The sequence below is a fragment of the Strix aluco genome, chromosome 12, assembly GCF_031877795.1.
Source record: "Strix aluco isolate bStrAlu1 chromosome 12, bStrAlu1.hap1, whole genome shotgun sequence".
Taxonomy (NCBI): Eukaryota; Metazoa; Chordata; class Aves; order Strigiformes; family Strigidae; genus Strix; species Strix aluco.
The window spans coordinates 11256167-11273906 of NC_133942.1; the positions used below are offsets into that span (position 1 = coordinate 11256167).

At 69.2% G+C, this 17740-nt stretch overlaps 2 protein-coding genes across 10 annotated transcripts; both read left to right on the forward strand.

Annotated features, from left to right (window-relative positions):
• The first annotated feature begins 559 nt into the window (after window positions 1-559).
• Window positions 560-7209, forward strand: FES (FES proto-oncogene, tyrosine kinase). Of its 4 annotated transcripts, none has more exons than XM_074837645.1 (19): window positions 560-892; window positions 1703-1867; window positions 1970-2143; window positions 2220-2316; window positions 2656-2839; window positions 3170-3307; window positions 3407-3526; window positions 3615-3737; window positions 3808-3994; window positions 4085-4162; window positions 4345-4554; window positions 4850-4972; window positions 5232-5285; window positions 5485-5603; window positions 5795-5889; window positions 5981-6104; window positions 6239-6396; window positions 6593-6715; window positions 6866-7209. In XM_074837645.1, the coding sequence occupies exons 1-19, from the start codon at window positions 581-583 to the stop codon at window positions 7006-7008; spliced, it is 2727 nt and encodes a 908-aa protein (XP_074693746.1). In that variant the 5' UTR covers window positions 560-580; the 3' UTR covers window positions 7009-7209. The 4 variants fall into 4 exon arrangements, with proteins under 4 accessions (XP_074693746.1, XP_074693745.1, XP_074693743.1 ...); XM_074837644.1 differs by having other exon boundaries at window positions 795-902; window positions 1616-1867; XM_074837642.1 differs by lacking the exon at window positions 560-892 and having other exon boundaries at window positions 1643-1867; window positions 6561-6715.
• Window positions 7210-7539: 330 nt separating this feature from the next.
• On the forward strand, window positions 7540-16526 carry MAN2A2 (mannosidase alpha class 2A member 2). Of its 6 annotated transcripts, XM_074837354.1 has the most exons (25): window positions 7540-7627; window positions 8313-8467; window positions 8640-8729; window positions 8847-8894; window positions 9036-9180; window positions 9298-9469; window positions 10149-10276; window positions 10381-10554; window positions 10911-11097; window positions 11184-11361; window positions 11552-11754; window positions 12048-12230; window positions 12348-12462; window positions 12560-12627; window positions 12771-12936; window positions 13143-13379; window positions 13481-13603; window positions 13698-13812; window positions 13911-14044; window positions 14148-14289; window positions 14482-14615; window positions 14901-14978; window positions 15284-15478; window positions 15657-15770; window positions 16160-16526. In XM_074837354.1, the coding sequence occupies exons 2-25, from the start codon at window positions 8336-8338 to the stop codon at window positions 16310-16312; spliced, it is 3414 nt and encodes a 1137-aa protein (XP_074693455.1). In that variant the 5' UTR covers window positions 7540-7627; window positions 8313-8335; the 3' UTR covers window positions 16313-16526. The 6 variants fall into 6 exon arrangements, with proteins under 6 accessions (XP_074693455.1, XP_074693449.1, XP_074693451.1 ...); XM_074837348.1 differs by having other exon boundaries at window positions 8640-8894; XM_074837350.1 differs by having other exon boundaries at window positions 8640-8894; window positions 15660-15770.
• The last annotated feature ends 1214 nt before the right edge of the window (window positions 16527-17740 follow it).

Consider the following 17740-nt stretch of genomic DNA (forward strand, 5'->3'; position numbering starts at 1 on the left):
CCACGGTGACTCTGGGTGGGGATTTGTGTCACTCAGCACAGTTGGGGTGCTGCCTGGGGTCTGTGCCCAGGGCATAGTGGCAGCTCCTGGCCGTGCTGCGCCGCACCACTGTGCTGCTCCTTGGTGTGACCCCCCTGGCATTGCTCAGCCATGGAAGGTGAGTCACAAAACTCCATCTGACATGTTTTTTCCCCCAACTTCCTCTAAAAGCGGAATCAGCTCGGCTGTGTGGTGCAGATGACCGTGATGCCCCTCTGGTCATCTGCGCAGGACGGGGGGCGCAGCACAAACCACCCCGGAGCCAAGCAGAGTCGAGCCGGACTGCACTGGTGACGGGGACATGTGTGGCAGCGCTGGGTAGAGGCAGCAGCGGCTGCCCCTGTGATGCAGCTACCAGGGCTGAGTGGTCACACCATGGCACCGGCGAAGCACTTTGAGGGGTGCAGGGAGCGGGGGCCCAGCTGTGTGGGCACGGGCTGGCCCCGAGGCTGGGCCGTGGCTCCATGGGTGCCTGTGCAGCGGCTGCTCTGTCCTGTGGCCTTTCACAGTCACAAGGGCCAGGCTCAGGGGTGGTGACGGGATGGTCCCCGTTCGGTGGGGCTGCACAGAGCCCTGGGGACACCCACGGGTACCCCCCAGCTCCCGCAGCCTCGCGGGGAAGCAGGGGCTGGGGGCTGCCCAGCTACGGCGGAGCTGTGTGCCAGTGTCAGCCCCGGGTGCGGGGACTGGCAGGGAGGGGAGGAAGCGCAGGAAATCTCGCAATGGCTGTATGGTCAGCACCGGGTTTCCTGTTCCTCCCCAGGAGCCAGAGCTGCGCCGGGTCCAGACTGCGCCGGCCCCAGCCCCGGGAGGACACCAGCGCCAGCACCAGCCCCACGGCGGGGACCTCGCGGCACACAAAGGTTGGAGGGGCCAAGCCCCAGCGGGGTGCTGGCAGGGACTGGGGACCCCTTTGTGGGGCTGGGGGTGTCTCGGCTCTGGGCCTCTGCGGGGTCGAGGGCTGTGCCAGGGACGTCCTGCCCTGCACAGGGACGTGCCCCCGCACCCTCCTGCTGCATCCTTGCCGCAGGACAGGGCACCCCAAGACTGCAGCTGGGACCAGTTTGGCTCCCAAAGGCCATGATGGAGTCCTGGACACTGGGACACATCCAGGCTCAGCACCTTCCTCCAGGGCTCAGCACCCTGTCCCCCTCCTGCCGGCTTCCCACCAGTGCCCTGCAGTGGAGCTGCCCCACCATGGGCACCAGGGTGATGGTGCCAACGGGCAGGATGGGGCCGAGGCTGCCAGACCGCGTGGGGCTGTTGCCTCGGCCAGGGTGGGGGTCACGGCGGCACTGCCCTCGGGGAGCAGCCCTGCATGCACGGTAGAGGTGGTGCTGCATTTTCTGACCTCAAACTTCCTCCTCCCTGCTCTCAGCCCTCCTGTCTGCTTTGAATGCGCTTTGCAAGGCAGATTGTGGGGGGCAGAGAGGACTCTGGCCCCTGCCGCTGGCTCGTGGCGAGGCAATGGGGTGGGAAGGAGTGCGACACAAAGGGCCCCAGTCACCGGTCACCGGCGAGGGCAGCGCGGGGCGTGAGGCAGCCGCCGTGCTCAGGCTCTCCCGTCGCTCTGCAGCCTCCTCCCACCCGGGACGGCAGTGCCATGGGCTTCGGGCCGGAGCTGTGGTGCCCACAGGGGCACAGCGCGCTGCTGCGGCTACAGGACAATGAACTGCGTCTCCTGGAGCTGATGAAGAAGTGGATGTCACAGCGTGCCAAGAGCGACCGGCAGTACGCGGGGATGCTGCACCACATGTTCTCCCAGCTGGAGAAGCAGGAGGGCCCCGGGCAACCCCACACCAGCGACCACGGCGGTCAGATGGCGGAGGTAGGGACACCCTGGGGTGGGAGCGCAGCCCGCAGAGCCCGGTGCAGCGTGGTGACAGAGGGCGGCCGTCCCCGCCCCGTCCCTGACGCCCCGTCCCCGCAGTCCTGGTGGGTGCTGGCAAGCCAGACGGAGACGCTGAGCCAGATCCTGCAGCGGCACGCGGAGGAGCTGGCGGCGGGGCCGCTGGCCAAGCTGAGTCTGCTGATCCGTGACAAGCAGCAGCTCCGCAAGGCCTTCAGCGAGCGGTGGCAGCAGCTCAGCCAGGAGTACACACGGGTATATGGGTTCCGGGGGGGTGGGGAGCAGGGGGCCCAATCGGGCTCCACTCCCCTGACACCGTCTCCCTCCCCAGACCACGCAGCAGGAGATGGAGAAGCTGAAGGCTCAGTACCGCAGCCTGGCCCGTGACAGCGCCCAGGCCAAGCGCAAGTACCAGGAGGCCATCAAAGGTACCTGCCAGCCCAGCTCCCCCCTTGGCCCCGGCCCGCTGTGTCCCCTCTGGGGTCAGGGATGGCCGGAGCACCCTGCGCCCCACGACGGGGGCAGGGAGAGCCCAGCCTGGCCCACGGGCAGCCAGGCAAATCTCATGGGGTTACAGCCTTGGGACACCGTGCTGTGGGTCCCTGTGCACAGGGAGGGGTGTGACGGCCTCGGCCCCTCTGCCTGCCCTGGGCCCCCCCCCCAGCCCCTGCCCCAGCCCCTCACCAGCTGCTTGGGAGGATGTGCTGCAGCGCTGGGACTGGCAGAGTGGTGGCTGCGGGTATTTTCCATGACCTCTCCCCCCCCAGACAAGGAGCGGGACAAGGCGAAGGAGAAGTACGTGCGCAGCCTCTGGAAGCTCTACGCCCTGCACAACCAGTACGTGCTGGCCGTGCAGGCGGCCACACTCCACCACCACCACCACTACCAGCGCCTGCTGCCCAGCCTCCACCAGTCCCTCCTCAGCCTGCAGCAGGAGATGGTCCTTGTCCTGTAAGAGCCCTGCCTGCCCCGCGCCCCGCTGCTGGCCCCACTGCCTGTCCCCAGGCACCCCGCGGCCCCCGAGAACCGGCGGTGCTCCCCTCTCCCGCCAGATCCTCACCAGCCATGTGCATCTTCCCTGCCCCGTCGCCTGCCCCTTGCGCCGCAGCCCCCATGGTAATGCCCCGCGAGATGCAGGGACTGAGGGCGCGAGGCAGCGGGACACGGCGACCGGCCAGCCCGGGTGGCAGGGCCAGGGCAGGGGTGGTGGTGCCCGGCCGCAGGGACCCTGGGTTGGGGGGCACAGGAGCCCAGCAGCCCCCAGTGCCTGCGTCCCCACAGGAAGGAGATCCTCGGGGAGTACTACAGCATCAGCAGCCTCGTGCAGGAGGACGTGCTGGCCGTGCACCGGGAAATCGCCAGCGCTATCCAGGCCATTGACCCAGCCACCGAGTACAGCAGCTTCGGCCAGAGCCACAGGTAACAGCTGCGTGTGGCTGCGGCCGCTCCACTGGGCTTGGCCCTGCCAGCAGCTGGCGTGGCGTAGGTGGGAGGCAGAGCCACACCGGGTGCCCGCAGGTACGGCTCTGAGGTGCCACCGGCCGTGTCCTTTGATGAGAGTTTGCTGGAGGAGACGGAGGGTCTGGTGCCGGGGGAGCTGCAACTGAACGAACTGACCATCGAGAGTGTCCAGCACTCGTGAGTGGGGTCAGGCCGCGGGCAGGAGCCGTCGCCGCCGGCAGCACGGCTCAGCAACGGCCGGCACCTGGTGTTTCTTCTCTCGCAGCCTGACGTCGGTCGAGGAGGAGCTGGCGGCCACCACCGAGGCTGTGAGCAGGAAGGAGCAGCACGTGCGGGAGCTGCAGGCAGAGATCAGGGGCGAGGAGCAGGGCCGGAGCCCCGGGGAGCGGTGAGGTGTGGTGGGCGGGTGGCGAGGGGCCGGGGGCGGCCAGGGGCTGACCGCTCTGTCCCGTCCCCAGGGTGCACTTGCTGGGCAAGCGGCAGGGGCTGCAGGAGGTGCAGCAGCAGCTCGAGGGCTGCCTCTGCACCGAGGCCAAGCTGCAGGCGCAGCGGGACTTGCTGGCCAGGAAGCTGGAGCAGCTGGGCACCGGGGAGCCCCTGCCCGCCCTGCCTCTGCAGGAGGACCGGCAGTCGGTCTCCTCCGTGGTGAGTCCTGCCCTGGGAGCCGTGGGGATGGGTCACACCAGGCTTGGGTCACCCCCCCAGAGCCAGCGCACAGCTCACGCCTCCCCCCAGGAGCAGGAGCGGAGCGGGGCCACGGCGCTGGAGACCCTCAAGAACCACATCTCGGGCATCTTCAGCCCCAAGTACTCGGTGGGTCTCCGGCCACCCTGCCCTCCCACCCAGCACCCCTTGCCCTCTCCTCTGCGTCCCCACAGCCCCCTCCCCTCCATGCTCCAGCCCCTGCTCCCCGCTGCCTGCTGCCCTGGCACCTGCCCTCACCTCCAACACGGGCTGGGAGCATGGCTGGGCTCACCCCCATCGTCTCCATCCAGCTGCCGCCCCCCGTGCCCCTCATCCCAGAGGTGCAGAAGCCGCTGTGCCAGCAGGTCTGGTACCACGGGGCCATCCCGCGGGTGGAGGTGCAGGAGCTGCTGACCTGCAGCGGGGACTTCCTGGTGCGGGAGAGCCAGGGAAAGCAGGAGTACGTGCTCAGCGTGCTGTGGGACGGGCAGCCCCGGCACTTCATCATCCAAGCTGCCGATGTGAGTGGCCACAGGTGGGAAGAGATGGCCGGGGTGGCCCTGTGTGGGCAGGCGGGGGTCCTGGGGCGAGTGCACGGGACGTGTGTGTACAGTACGAGTTGCTCACACCCGTCCCTGCACGGGCCGAGTGTGGAGCACGGGGTGTGAGCCCTGCTGTCACGCCTGTGAACTCCCACTCACATGTGCTCGCCCTGCCCGGTGTGCGTGTCCCGCATACGCACCCACGCGTGCACAGCCCTGGTGAGCACAGCCGTGGGTGCATGCAGGAACGCCCCTGCGCCTCCCCTCCCCACAGAACATGTACTGGCTGGAGGGCGATAGCTTCCCCACCATCCCGCTGCTCATCGAGCACCTCCTGCAGAGCCAGCAGCCCATCACCCGGAAGAGTGGGATCATCCTGGCCAGGGCTGTGCCCAAGGTGACGATGGGCAGTGGGGAGGGGGACAAGTCCCCAGCGCACGGGGCAGCCCTGCCTGGCCCCTTCTCCTGCCCGCAGCTGAGCTGGGAGCCCCAAGCACATGTCTCCAGCCAGACACGGTGACCCAGCCCTGGGGGGGGCTGAGGGCTGGGGACCCTCTTCCAGAGCTGCCTGAGAGGGAGCTGCAGAAGCAGGGGGGGAGGTGGGCCTGGGGTGGGCAGGGGGATGGCTCATCGCCTTCAGTGTTGGCTCGCTGCAGGACAAATGGGTGCTCAACCATGAGGACGTGCTGCTGGGGGAGCGTATCGGCCGGGTGAGTCGGGATGCTCTGGTCCCTGCCTGCGCGGGGTCTGCAGGAGGGCAGGGCCGTCCCAGGGGGTCTGCGGGAGGGCAGGGTCGTCCCACGGGGTCTGCAGGAGGGCAGAACTGTCCCAGGGGGTCTGGGGGAGGGCAGGGGTTGACTCGGGCCATGCTGCGGCAAGCTGGGCCGGTACACCCATGTCTCTCGGCAGGGTAACTTCGGGGAGGTGTTCAGTGGCCGTCTGCGTGCTGACAACACCCCTGTGGCTGTGAAATCCTGCCGGGAAACCCTCCCGCCCGAACTCAAGGCCAAGTTCCTGCAGGAAGCCAGGTCTGTACGGCCATCATGCTTGCCCCGGCCTGTCTGTCCATCCTCGGGACTTGGGGCTGTTCAAACCCCGCTGGGACTGCAGCGTCCTTGTGCCAAGGGCTGTGTCCCTGGGCCGGCTGGGCATGGAGGGGGCCATTGCCCAGGGCAGCCAGGCCCCTGCACGCTCACGGTGCCTTTCCTTGTCCCCCCAGGATCCTGAAGCAGTACAACCACCCGAACATCGTCCGGCTCATCGGTGTCTGCACCCAGAAGCAGCCCATTTACATCGTTATGGAGCTGGTGCAGGGTGAGCGGCCCCGTCCTGCGGCCCCGGCGTGTGCCAGCTCGCTGCGGTGTGTCAGGGCAGCCCCCCACCAGCTCCGCAATCCTGGGCGCAGGGGGGGACTTCCTGAGCTTCCTGCGCAGTGAGGGCCCCCATCTGCGGGTGAAGGAGCTGATCAAGATGACGGAGAACGCTGCCGCTGGCATGGAGTACCTGGAGAGCAAGCACTGCATCCACAGGTGGGCTCCGGCGGGGCGGGCGGGTGCTGGGCAGGGCAGGGTGAGCCCCGGAGCCCTCGCTGCCCCCCGATCCCAGCCAGGCGGAGCCCCCCGGGGACGACCAGGTGTGCGGCTGACGCTCGGGGCCGTCCCAGGGACCTGGCTGCCCGCAACTGCCTGGTGACGGAGAAGAATGCCCTGAAGATCAGCGACTTCGGGATGTCACGGGAGGAGGAGGATGGCATCTACGCCTCCACAGGGGGGATGAAGCAGATCCCTGTCAAGTGGACCGCCCCCGAAGCACTCAATTACGGTATGGGATGGGGGCACAGCACGGTGGTCCTGTGGCACAGTCGGGAGCCAGGAGTCCGGGGCACACATCCTTCTCCCACACACCTGGTCCTGGGGAGACCCGGGGCACCCCAGCCCTCCTCAGCGCGGGCACAGCTGGGGCAGTGGTGCCGTGGGTGTCCCCAGCCACCGGCATCCATCCCGCCCCACGTCCCCAGGCCGATACAGCTCCGAGAGCGATGTCTGGAGCTTCGGGATCCTGCTGTGGGAAGCCTTCAGCCTGGGCGCCGTCCCCTACACCAACCTCAGCAACCAGCAGACGCGAGAGGCGGTGGAGCAGGGTGAGGGCTGCGGCCGGGGCCCCACTCCCGAGGGCCGCAGCGGCTCCGCCATGGAGCCATGCCCATGGGACGGGCAGGACAGGGCTGTGGGGGAGCAAGGGGCCAATGGCCCGGGCTGCCACGTCCCCCCAAATCCCTGCCACCCCCCAGGCGTGCGGCTGGACCCCCCCGAGCAGTGCCCGGAGGAGGTGTACCGGCTGATGCGGCGGTGCTGGGAGTACGACCCCCGCAAGCGGCCCAGCTTCAGCGTCGTCCACCAGGACCTCATCGGCATCCGCAAGAAACACCGGTGAGGGGCAGCTCGGGGCCAAGGACAGCGCCCTGCCAGCCCCCGTCCGTCCCTCGGGCAGCGCCTGCCTGGGCGGCGGGTGCTGCGGGGCAGCCGGGCGCGGCCGTGCCCCCACCCAGCCCGGGGCAGGGGGTCCCGCGCGCCCCGGGGGCACCCGCCGCTCCTGCGGGATCGATCCTGTGTAATAAACAAACGAGCTCTGCAGCACCGTGTCTGTGGGGGGATCAGACCCCCTGGGAGCCTGCGCCACACCCGGACAGGGCGCACCGGGACTGGGAACACCGGGAATGGGGTCACGGGGACAGGGGCACCGGGAATGGGGGCACCGGGAACTCGACCCGGCCCCGGGGTACGGGGGGTATGTCCGGGTGCGCCCCCGGGGCCGCGGGGGGGTGGCCGGGTCTATCCCGGGGGCCATGGGGGTCCCGGCCGGGCCGGCCCCGGCCCCGCGGCCGCCCGGCGGAGCCGCCTCCCGGCAGGGCGGGCGGACGGCGGGGCCGGGGCCGGGCCCAGGCCCGGGCGGGCGGGGCGGCGGGCGGGGCCTGGCCCATCCCGGCCGCGGCAGCCGGCGGGCCCGGGGCGGGCGATGTGAGGCGCCGGGACGGGCCGCGGAGCCGCCCAGGGTAAGAGCGGAGCGGCCGCGCCCCCGGAGCCGGCCCCGGCCCGGCCCTCCCGGCTTCGGCCCTCCCCGGCCCGGCCTTCCCGGCCCCGCTCCCCTCCCCGCGCCGGGCCGCGCCGCGGAGGCCCCGGGCTGCCCGGCTCGGCGGGGCCGCCGCGGCCTGCGCCTGCTCCTGCTCCCGACCCGGCCCCGGTCCTGTCCCGGTCCCGGTCCCGGTCCCGGTCCCGCTGCCGCTGCCGCTGCCGCTGCCCCCGGCCCGGCCCCCCCCGTCCGCAGCCCCGCGCCGAGCTGGGCCCCGAGGCGCCCCGGGCCCGTTCAGCTCCAGCTCGGGCTATAAATACCGGGCGGTGGATTAAGCCAAGTAGGACGCGGGGGGGCGGCGGACGAGAAGGAGGAGGAGGGGGGTGGCGGTGGCCACGTTTTGGCAAGAGGTGGGCAGGGCACGGGGACACCGCGCTGCGCTGCCCGACCCCGGGACCCCGGCGGGGCTCAGCCCAGGGCGAGGAGGCACCGTCCCATCCCATCCCATCCCGTCCCATCCCGTCCCATCCCTTCCCATCCCTCCCCATCCCATCCCTCCTGTCCCATCCCATCCCCTCCTGTCCCATCCATCCCATCCCACCCCGTCCTCAGCCCCAGCCCCGTGGCCAGGCTGGCTGGGCCACTGCTGTCGCTCCGTCCTGGTTCAGGTCTGTCCCTGCGGCCCTCCGGGATGAAGCTGAAGAAGCAGGTGACAGTGTGTGGAGCTGCCATCTTCTGCGTTGCCGTCTTCTCCCTCTACTTGATGCTGGACCGGGTGCAGCACGACCCTACACGCCACCAGAGTGGGGGTAACTTCCCCAGGGTGAGCGGCGAGGCCGTGGGGATGGGCCAGCGGGCCAGGGTCAGTCCTGCAGGGCCAGCTGGCACAGCCTGAGGCCGTTCGGCTGCCTGGGCCAGGGCTCATTCCCTGTGGGGACCAGGACCCCCCCGGCAAAGGGCAGCGGGGGCTCTGACCGTGGCGTCTGTGTCCCCAGAGTCAGATCTCGGTGCTGCAGAACCGCATCGAGCAGCTGGAGCAGCTGCTGGAGGAGAACCACGAGATCATCAGCCACATCAAGGACTCGGTGCTGGAGCTGACGGCCCACGCAGAGGGGCCGCCGGCGCTGCCCCACCACAAGCCCAATGGCTCCTGGGTGCTGCCGCCAGAGAGTCGCCCAAGCTTCCTCTCCGTCTCCCCACAGGACTGCCAGTTCGCCCTGGGGGGCAAGGGCCAGAGCCCAGACCTGCAGGTGAGGGGCGGATGCCTTGGCCCGGCAGCCCCGGGCCTGGCCCTGCCAGTGCCAGGGGGCACCGGGGCATCCGTGGGGTCCCTGCGCTCTTGGGGGTCCCTCAGCCCAGTGTCCGCCCTGAGCCCTGTCTCCCCCCCGCAGATGCTGGCCGTGTACTCCCTGCTGCCCTTTGACAACCAGGATGGCGGCGTGTGGAAGCAGGGCTTCGATATCACCTACGAGCCCAGCGAGTGGGACGCTGAGCCCCTGCAGGTGTTTGTGGTGCCGCACTCCCACAACGACCCGGGTGAGCAGCCGCCGAAGGTGGGCAGGGGAGGGGGAGGGCTGGCCGAGCCCCCGCTGCCCTGCGCTGCTGCTGGGAAGGGGCTGGGCCTGCGCAGTGACCCCCCCGCCCTGCTGGCAGGCTGGATCAAGACCTTCGACAAGTACTACTATGACCAGACGCAGCACATCCTCAACAGCATGGTGCTGAAGATGCAGGAGGACCCGCGCCGGCGCTTCATCTGGTCCGAGATCTCCTTCTTTTCCAAGTGGTGGGACAACATCAGTGCCCAGAAGCGGGCTGCGGTGCGGAGGTAGGGCTGTCCGCTGGGCCCCACTGCCCGGTGCAGGCAGGGCGCTGTGGGAGACGCCAGCTGCAAGCACGGGGAAGGGCCTTGGGGAGATGAAGGCAGTGGCCATGAGCTCCGCGCTGCTCGCCATGGGGTGCCCTGGCAGCGCCAGCAACCTCTCAGTGCCATGAGACTCAAAACCATGGCAGCATGGAGTGGGAACCAGGGTGCTGCCAGTAGCAGGGGCCTGAGGGGCTGGGGGGGTGCAGATCTCGCCCTGTGGGGCTGGGAAACTCCCTCTTGTCACTGTAACCCCAAGCCTGCGAGCACTGCCGCAGAGCTGGAGCGGTGCCAGCGCCTTGCAGGGCCCAGGGCACCCTCAGCGGGATGGGGGACCTGGAGAGCAGTATTGTGTGGTGGGACGGGGCCCCCTCGTCAGCCCCCCTGCCCTGGGAGGCCTGGTGGGGGAGGACAGAGGGAACTGGAGGGTGGGGATGGGCTCTGGTTGGGGTCTTGGCCAGTGTGGTGCTGAGGAGGGGTCTGTCTGCATGGGGACAGTGTGCGGACATGGCAGCCAGGGCTTGGGGAGGCTGCGGGTGGGACCCAGGTGGCTCCAAGGCCGGGGGGAGGCTCAGCCATGGACACGGGGCTCACGGCGGGGCTCTGCCCCGAGCTGGCCCCATCTCGCGCATCCCTCTTGCAGGCTGGTTGGCAACGGGCAGCTGGAGATGGTGACGGGTGGCTGGGTGATGCCTGACGAGGCCAATTCCCACTACTTCGCCATGATCGACCAGCTGATCGAGGGGCACCAGTGGCTGGAGAAGAACATCGGTGAGAGCCGGGCAGGAGCGCTGGCCGGGGGCCCGCTCGGTGCGCCGGCGGGCAGCCCCGTCGCTGGCGGGAGGCGAGGGGCTGACGGCTCTCGGTGCCCGCAGGCGTGACGCCGCGGTCGGGCTGGGCCGTCGACCCCTTCGGGCACAGCTCCACCATGCCCTACCTGCTGAAGCGTTCCAACCTGACCGGCATGCTCATCCAGCGCGTGCACTACGCCATCAAGAAGCACTTCGCCGCCACCCAGAACCTGGAGTTCATGTGGAGACAGACGTGGGGTGAGGGGCTGTGGGAGGGGACTGCCGAGGGGTTCTGACCGGGGCGGGGGGCAGCAGGGAATAGCTACCCACTGCTTTCTGCTGCCGAGCTGAGCTGAGGGGGGCAGCAGGGAACAGCTACCCACCGCTTTCCGCTGCCGAGCTGAGCCGAGCGCGGTTTTGGCCTGTGGGACAGCCCTGGGGTGACTCCCCAACCGCCTCCGTGCCTGGCACTCCGGGGGAGGCCACTGGGCTCCGCGTGGGTGAGCCGGTGTGCCAGGTCTGCTCTGCCACTGCTGCTGTCCCCATGGGCCCCCCTGCTCGGGGACATGCGAGGAAGAGCCATCACTGGTGCTCACCTGTCCTTGGTCCCGCAGATCCAGACGCCAGCACCGACATCTTCTGCCACATGATGCCCTTCTACAGCTACGACGTGCCCCACACCTGCGGGCCAGACCCCAAGATCTGCTGCCAGTTCGACTTCAAACGCCTGCCGGGGGGCCGGATCAACTGCCCGTGGAAGGTGCCTCCCCGAGCCATCACCGATGCCAACGTGGCTGAGCGGTGAGTGATGCAGGGCAGGGATGAGCGGCTCCGAGCCCCACAGCCCTGGCCAGCAGCCAGCCTCATGCCCTGGCCCCCCACGGCAGAGCCCAGCTCCTGCTGGACCAGTACCGCAAGAAGTCCAAGCTGTACCGCAGCAAGGTGCTGCTGGTGCCCCTGGGAGACGATTTCCGCTACGACAAGCCACAGGAGTGGGATGCCCAGTTCCTCAACTACCAGCGCATCTTCGACTTCCTCAACTCCCGGCCCAACCTCCATGTCCAGGTACCTGCCGGGAGGTCCGGGGCAGCGTGGGGGGCGCTTTGGGGATCAGGGCCCCACAGGCGGAGGTTGTGGGGAGGCCACCCCAGTAGGAGGGCGGGCAGCGCTGGGAGGGGCGGTGGGAGCCTCCCAGTGCCCTCCCAGCACCCTCCCAGCGCCCTCCCAGCTCAGGGCTGTGCATGCTGTGGTGCAGGCACAGTTTGGGACGCTCTCCGACTACTTTGATGCCCTGTACAAGAAGGTGGGCATTGTGCCGGGGATGAAGCTGCCCGGGTTCCCAGTGCTGAGCGGGGATTTCTTCTCCTACGCGGACCGGGAGGATCACTACTGGACAGGCTACTACACCTCCCGGCCTTTCTACAAGAGCCTGGACCGGGTGCTGGAGGCCCATCTCCGGTGAGGGGAAGCAGGCTGGGCGCCGGGGCAGGGATTGTGTGCTGGGTATGCCGGGCAGCACTGGGGAGTCCAGTGGTTTGCGCCCCGTCGCCAACACGCTGGGGGTGGCCCGGGCAGTGCCAAACCCTCGCCCAGCCCCAGTGTCCCGCCCTGCCCTCCCCGCAGCTGGGCGTCTGTGCGCGGAGACTGCGCGGGCTGGGCGGGTGGCTCCTCTGCCCTCCGTCCTGGCACCGCTCGGCCCAGAGCGTTGGGGTGCCAGGCCAGGGGCCCTCGGTGACAACGTCCCTGCGCAGGGGGGCAGAGATCCTGTACAGCCTGGCGCTCGCCCACGCCCGCCGCGCCGGCGCCGACAGCCGGTACCCACTCTCCGACTACGCCCTGCTGAGCAACGCCCGCCGTAACCTGGGCCTCTTCCAGCACCACGACGCCATCACCGGCACTGCCAAGGAGGCTGTGGCAGTCGACTATGGAGTCCGGTGCGTGCAGGGGGCAGCCTTGTTTCGGGTGGGAGCATGGTTGGGTGTGGGGGTCCTGCGGGGAGGTGGAGGGTGTTGGGGGGACGATCGTGGTGGCTCACTCTGCCCGTGCCCCAGGCTGCTCCACTCCCTCACCAACCTCAAACGTGTCATCATCAACGCTGCCCATTACCTCGTGCTGGGGGACAAGGACACCTACCACAACGACCCCACCGCACCCTTCCTCGGCGCGGTGAGCAGCACCCTGCCCCGTGGCTCCCCTTGCCCTGGCGTGGCCAGGCCGGAGCGGGCAGTGGGAGCACCATGGCTCTGACCGCTCCTCTCCCCAGGACGACACGCGTCCCAGCCAGGACTCCCTCCCGGAGAGGACGGTGCTCAGGATGGACACCTCGCCCCGGTAGGAGCTGCCTGGGGGCTTGTGGGGCTGGAGAGGGGCAGCAAGGGGGGGTACCGGGGCTGTGTGAAGCAGTGGGTGGGTGCCACGAGACCCGCGGGCACTGCAGGGCTGGGGCGGCCATCCCTGTGTGACCCCATGCGCAGGTTCCTGGTGGTGTTCAACCCGCTGGAGCAGGAGCGCCTGAGCGTGGTGCCGGTGCTGGTGGACTCCCCGCACGTGCGTGTGCTCTCCGAGGAGGGGCAGCCGCTGCCTTCCCAGCTCAGCGTGCGCTGGAGCTCCGCCACCGACACCGTGCCCGATGTCTACCAGGTACGGGGTGCCCCAGTGCCGCTGCCCGCCCCCATCCTCATCCTCCCCATCCTGCGTGTCGGGCTCCCATCCTCGCACGCTGCTCCCGCGGCCATGACGCCCCGTGGGCTCTCCTCTGTGGGGACAAGTGTCCCCGCACCGTGGCACAAGCTCCGGCGGCTGCCCTCCCGCGGAAGGGCTGGCTCAGCTCTGCGTGCTGCCTGCAGGTGTCTGTCCTGGCCCGCCTGCCCGCGCTGGGGCTGCGGGTGCTGCAGCTGCACAAGTCCCTCGACGGCCACGCCATGCTGAAATCCTCCGTGCGCCTGTACCTGCATGGCCGGGACTTGCCCGTGCGCAAGCAGGAGGCCGTGCCCGTGCATGTCTTCCCGGCTGCCGCCGATGATTTCTGCCTGGAGAACCAGCACCTGCACGCCTGCTTCTCGGGCCGCTCGGGCCTGCTGCAGGTGAGGGCAGGGGGCTGTCGGCTGGCGCGGGGGTGAAGTAGGGTGGGGGGGACACAATGCTGCCTCGCCCAACGCGTGCTCACCACCGTGCTGGCTCGCAGAGCATCCGCCGCGCTGGGGAGGAGCGGGAGCAGAGGGTGAGCTGTGAGTTCCTCGTCTACGGCACCAGGACCTCCAAGGACAAAAGTGGAGCCTATCTCTTTCTGCCTGACGGCGAGGCCAAGGTACGGGGACCACCTCTGAGTGGCTGGCAGCCGAGCCACGGCCACGTGCCTTCCTGCAGGCAGCAGCCTCAGTGCAGCCCTCCTTCCCCCACAGCCCTACGCCCCCAGGGACCCCCCAGTAGTGCGGGTGACGGAGGGACCCCTCTTCTCAGAGGTCACCAGCTACTACCAGCATGTCCAGACCGTGGTGCGGCTTTACAATGTGCCAGGTGAGACAACGCGAGGCTGTGCCAGGGAGGTCGCCAGCCCCAGGGTGCTGGGTGATGCTGCCCGAGGAGGGACCCAGCCCCTCACTGCCTGCCCGCAGGGGTGGAGGGCCTGTCCCTGGACCTGTCTTGCCTGGTGGACATCCGTGACCACATCAACAAGGAGCTGGCCCTGCGCTTGAGCACTGACATCGAGAGCGATGACACCTTCTTCACAGACCTCAACGGTTTCCAGGTATCTGGGAGCCTGTGGAGGGACAGCAGCTGCCCCCGGGGGGATGGTGCCTGTCCTCCACCGCAGGAGCCACCTCCAGCCACTGACCTCTGTCCCTTGGCAGATCCAGCCCCGCCGGTACCAGCGGAAGCTGCCGCTGCAGGCCAACTTCTACCCCATGCCCACCATGGCCTACATCCAGGACGCGCAGAGCCGCCTGACGCTGCACACAGCCCAAGCCCTGGGGGTCTCCAGCCTCGGCAGCGGTGAGCTGGCCCTGCCGGGGCCATGGGCTGTGCCCCGGGGTGGGGGTCTGCCACGGAGCCGCGGGGTGCTGGCGAGGGGAGTGCCCCGGTCCTGCTGTCTCTGGGGGCTCCCCAGTCCCGTGGGAGCGTTGAGGGGCCGTGGGGGGTGGCTGGCCCATGTTAAATCCGGGGTGCTGGTCCCGCTCTCCGCAGGCCAGCTGGAGGTGATCCTGGACCGGCGCCTGATGCAGGATGACAACCGGGGCCTGGGCCAAGGGCTGAAGGACAACAAGCGGACCTGCAACCGGTTCCGCCTCCTCCTGGAACGCCGCACCACTGCCAGCAAGGTGCGTGGGCTGTGACGCTGCAGGACGGGCGTTGGGCACGGCGCTGCTAGCCCAGAGAGCGCAGCCCTGTCTTGGGAAGGTGTGACCGGCTGCGGGGTCTCCTCCCCTGCTGCCGCGTGGTCCCCCCCGGCCATCACTGCGCAGGGACGGGCTGGAGCAGGGGGCTGTGGGGAGAGTGGGGCCTGTCCCGCAGGTGGGGGGCAGCACCATGCAGCCCTCGTAATCGCCGTGTTCTTGTTCCGTCCCCTCGCTGCTCTCTCTGCATGCAACATGTCACCCGTTCAGAGCTCCGGCTTCTTTTCCAAACTGGCCTCTGTGTTTAAAGCCTTGGGCTTCCCCGGCGCCAGGACTGGCAGCCCAGAGGTAACGCCCGGCCTGGCCCCACCATCTCTCCCTGTCTTGTGCTCTAGCTGCTAGCGACTAGCCTAGCCAGGCCCTGTAGTCCAACCGTCGGCTAGCCAGGCTCCGTGCAGGTTGCCCGGCCGGCAGCCACCCTCCCTGTTTTTGGGCGCTGGGGAAGGGGCCATGCCTGGGCGGGGGCAGCTCCAGGTGCCCTGTGCCTGTTCTCCGAGCGCTGCTGGAGAGGCTGCAAGGAGCGGGAGGTCCCGGGGGCCCTGTCCCGGCTCTGCCTGGCCTTGCCGCTCCCCTGACACTGGGCTCTTTGGCAGGTGCAGGATGGGCGCCCCATCAGCTTCCCCTCCCTGCTGAGCCATATCACCTCCATGCACCTGAACGCCGAGGCCCTGGTCATGCCCGTGGCCCAGGAGAAGCCAGCCCCACCAGCCCTGCGCTCCTTCATGCCCCTTTCCACCACCCTCCCCTGCGACTTCCACATCCTTAACCTGCGGATGCTGCAGGCAGAGGTGAGCTGCGCGTGGGAGCGGGGCAGGCATGGCCCGGGGGTACCAGGACTCTCGGGGTGGGGGGGTGGGGTGGGGGGGGGGGTGGTGTTTGTGTGTGTGTGTGTGTGTGTGTGTGTGTGTGTGTGTGTGTCTTGCCCTTGCTGTCCCCGGCCTTGCACCTCAGACCCTGGCTCCCCAGCAGGATGACTCGCTACCCTCGGCTGAGGCAGCCCTGATCCTGCACCGCAAAGGCTTTGACTGCAGCCTGGAAGCCAAGAACCTGGGCTTTAACTGCACCACCAGCCAGGGCAAGGTAGGACTGAGCCACCGCCTCCACCCGCCACTGGGCCGCAGCCAGGCCAGGGTCCCTGACACATCTGGTGCCAGCTCTTCCTCTGGTATCCTGTGCTTGTGTCGAGCTGGGACGGAGGCTGGAGGGGGCCTGGGTCCCCCAGCACCAGAGCCCCTCTGCTCCTCGCCCAGGAAAAGCTGGAGGATGTTGATTTCTCATAATGGGGTGTCTGGAGGCTTTTACGAGCCCTGCACCCCCCAGTGAGGAAGGGCAGAGCCCGGACTGGGTCAGGGGGTGCCATGGGGGGCTGCTGGCACGGCATGCGGGGCTGCGCCGACACAGTGCTGCGCTGCCAGGCACCGTGTCCCGCTCACCCGGGCTGCCTGCCCTTCTCCCTCCTCTCTCCCCAGCTGGCCCTGGGCAGCCTGTTCCAGGGGCTGGAGATGGGCTCCCTGCAGCCCACCTCGCTGACTTTGATGTACCCGCTGGGCACGGCCTCCAACAGCACCAGCATCCACCTGGACCCCATGGAAATCGCCACTTTCCGCATCCGCCTGGGGTAGCGTGTCCTGGGGCGGCAGAGGAGCAGACTGGCTGGGAGCAGCTGCCGAGCCCAGCGGCACCAGCACGGCCCAGGAGCGGCTGGGCCAGCGGGCCCGCAGCAGGCAGGCAGGCAGGCACTGGGCAGGAGGTGCTGGACTTGCAAAGGCTGCTGCCTTCTAATTTATTAGTCCTGTGTTCTCAGATAGATTTCAGAAGCAAACTGCTGTGGCCGGGCTGCGCGGAGGCTGCCGGACGCTGCCTGGGCGTAGAGGCCACAGGCTGGGCGCTGCTCCGAGCCGAGCGCGGCTGGCGGGGGCAGCGGGCCGGGCTCTGCCACTGCCCGTGGCATGGACACGGCTGCCCTGCTGCCTTCGCGTGCCTGCCCGGGAGGGTGCCCACCCCGGCGTTTGGGGCTGGGCTCCCCCCAACCCATGGGGCAGCACGGGGGCTGCCAGGAGCCTGGTGGGGCCGGGGAGGTGCTGTGGACTGGAGACAGAGCTCGCCTGGAGCTTGTAGGAAACATGAGGCTGTTTCCAAGGGCCCCGGCCTGTGTCTGCTTTGTGATTCTCGCACCGGTCGCGTGGGGAACAGGGAATGGTGCTCCGTGGGGAGACAGGCAGTGCCCCGAGGCAGTGGGGAGGCCGGGCTGGGAGCTGAGGTCACGGCCAGTCTGGGGGTGCTGGGCGGGCTGCCGGGGCTGTGCCACACTCGGCTCTGTGGGGTCCCTGCAGCTGAGAGGCTGGTGGCACAGCTGGGCCCAGCCGTGCTCGGGGGTGGGCGGCGCCGGGTGCTGGCAGGAGCAAGGGGGACGGGGTGCAGGCAGAAGTTAGGCAGCTCCCTGTGCAGGCAGCAGCATCCAAGTGACGCGTGGGAATGGCCTCTCCCAAATTCAGCCCCTTTAGTGGCCTTTCAGCGTCAGTCTGGCAGCCTGGTCTCTGCTGGGGCTGCCGGCGGTTGAGGGGCAGGTGCTGACCGTCATGGGGGATCCCCCTGGCACCCCAGGAAGGGGGCCCGGCCCAGCAGGGAGGGGATGGGGGGATGTCGTCTGCTTCAGCGCCCACACGTGCACCCCTGTGCTGCCTGTCTGCAGTGCCCCAGGGGCTGCAGGCAGCCACGTCACCAGGAGCATCCTCCTGGTTGCTGTGGGGATCGCGGGGGCCGCTGCGCTCCCCTGGCCCCCCTGGGGCTAATTACTGCTCAGGGGTGCCAGCGCCGAGGGCCGCAGGGAGGGCTGGCAAGGAGCTCTGTCTCGGTTTCCTGCACAACCTCCTGCACAGCCCACATCCCACGGGCTCACCCACGGCCCTGGGTAGGGGCAGGGTGCGTGGAGCTGGCGTGGCCCGGCCATGGCAGCTCAGCCCTTCGCACGGCCCCGGGGATGGCCTGGCACGGGGCAGGACCCCGGGGGTGTGAAGGGGCTGCGGGGCTATGCGGGGAGCGGGGGGCAC

Bases quoted from the DNA above. Each gene is read 5' to 3' on its own strand.
- FES (XM_074837645.1), top strand. From the start codon at position 581: ATGGTCCCCGTTCGGTGGGGCTGCACAGAGCCCTGGGGACACCCACGG. The intron at 2,144-2,219 runs GTATATGGGTTC...CTCCCTCCCCAG, and splicing joins TCAGCCAGGAGTACACACGG to ACCACGCAGCAGGAGATGGA. The intron at 3,527-3,614 runs GTGAGTGGGGTC...CTTCTCTCGCAG, and splicing joins ATCGAGAGTGTCCAGCACTC to CCTGACGTCGGTCGAGGAGG.
- MAN2A2 (XM_074837348.1), top strand. From the start codon at position 8,336: ATGAAGCTGAAGAAGCAGGTGACAGTGTGTGGAGCTGCCATCTTCTGC. The intron at 13,380-13,480 runs GTGAGGGCAGGG...GCTGGCTCGCAG, and splicing joins GCCGCTCGGGCCTGCTGCAG to AGCATCCGCCGCGCTGGGGA. The intron at 14,979-15,283 runs GTAACGCCCGGC...GCTCTTTGGCAG, and splicing joins CCAGGACTGGCAGCCCAGAG to GTGCAGGATGGGCGCCCCAT.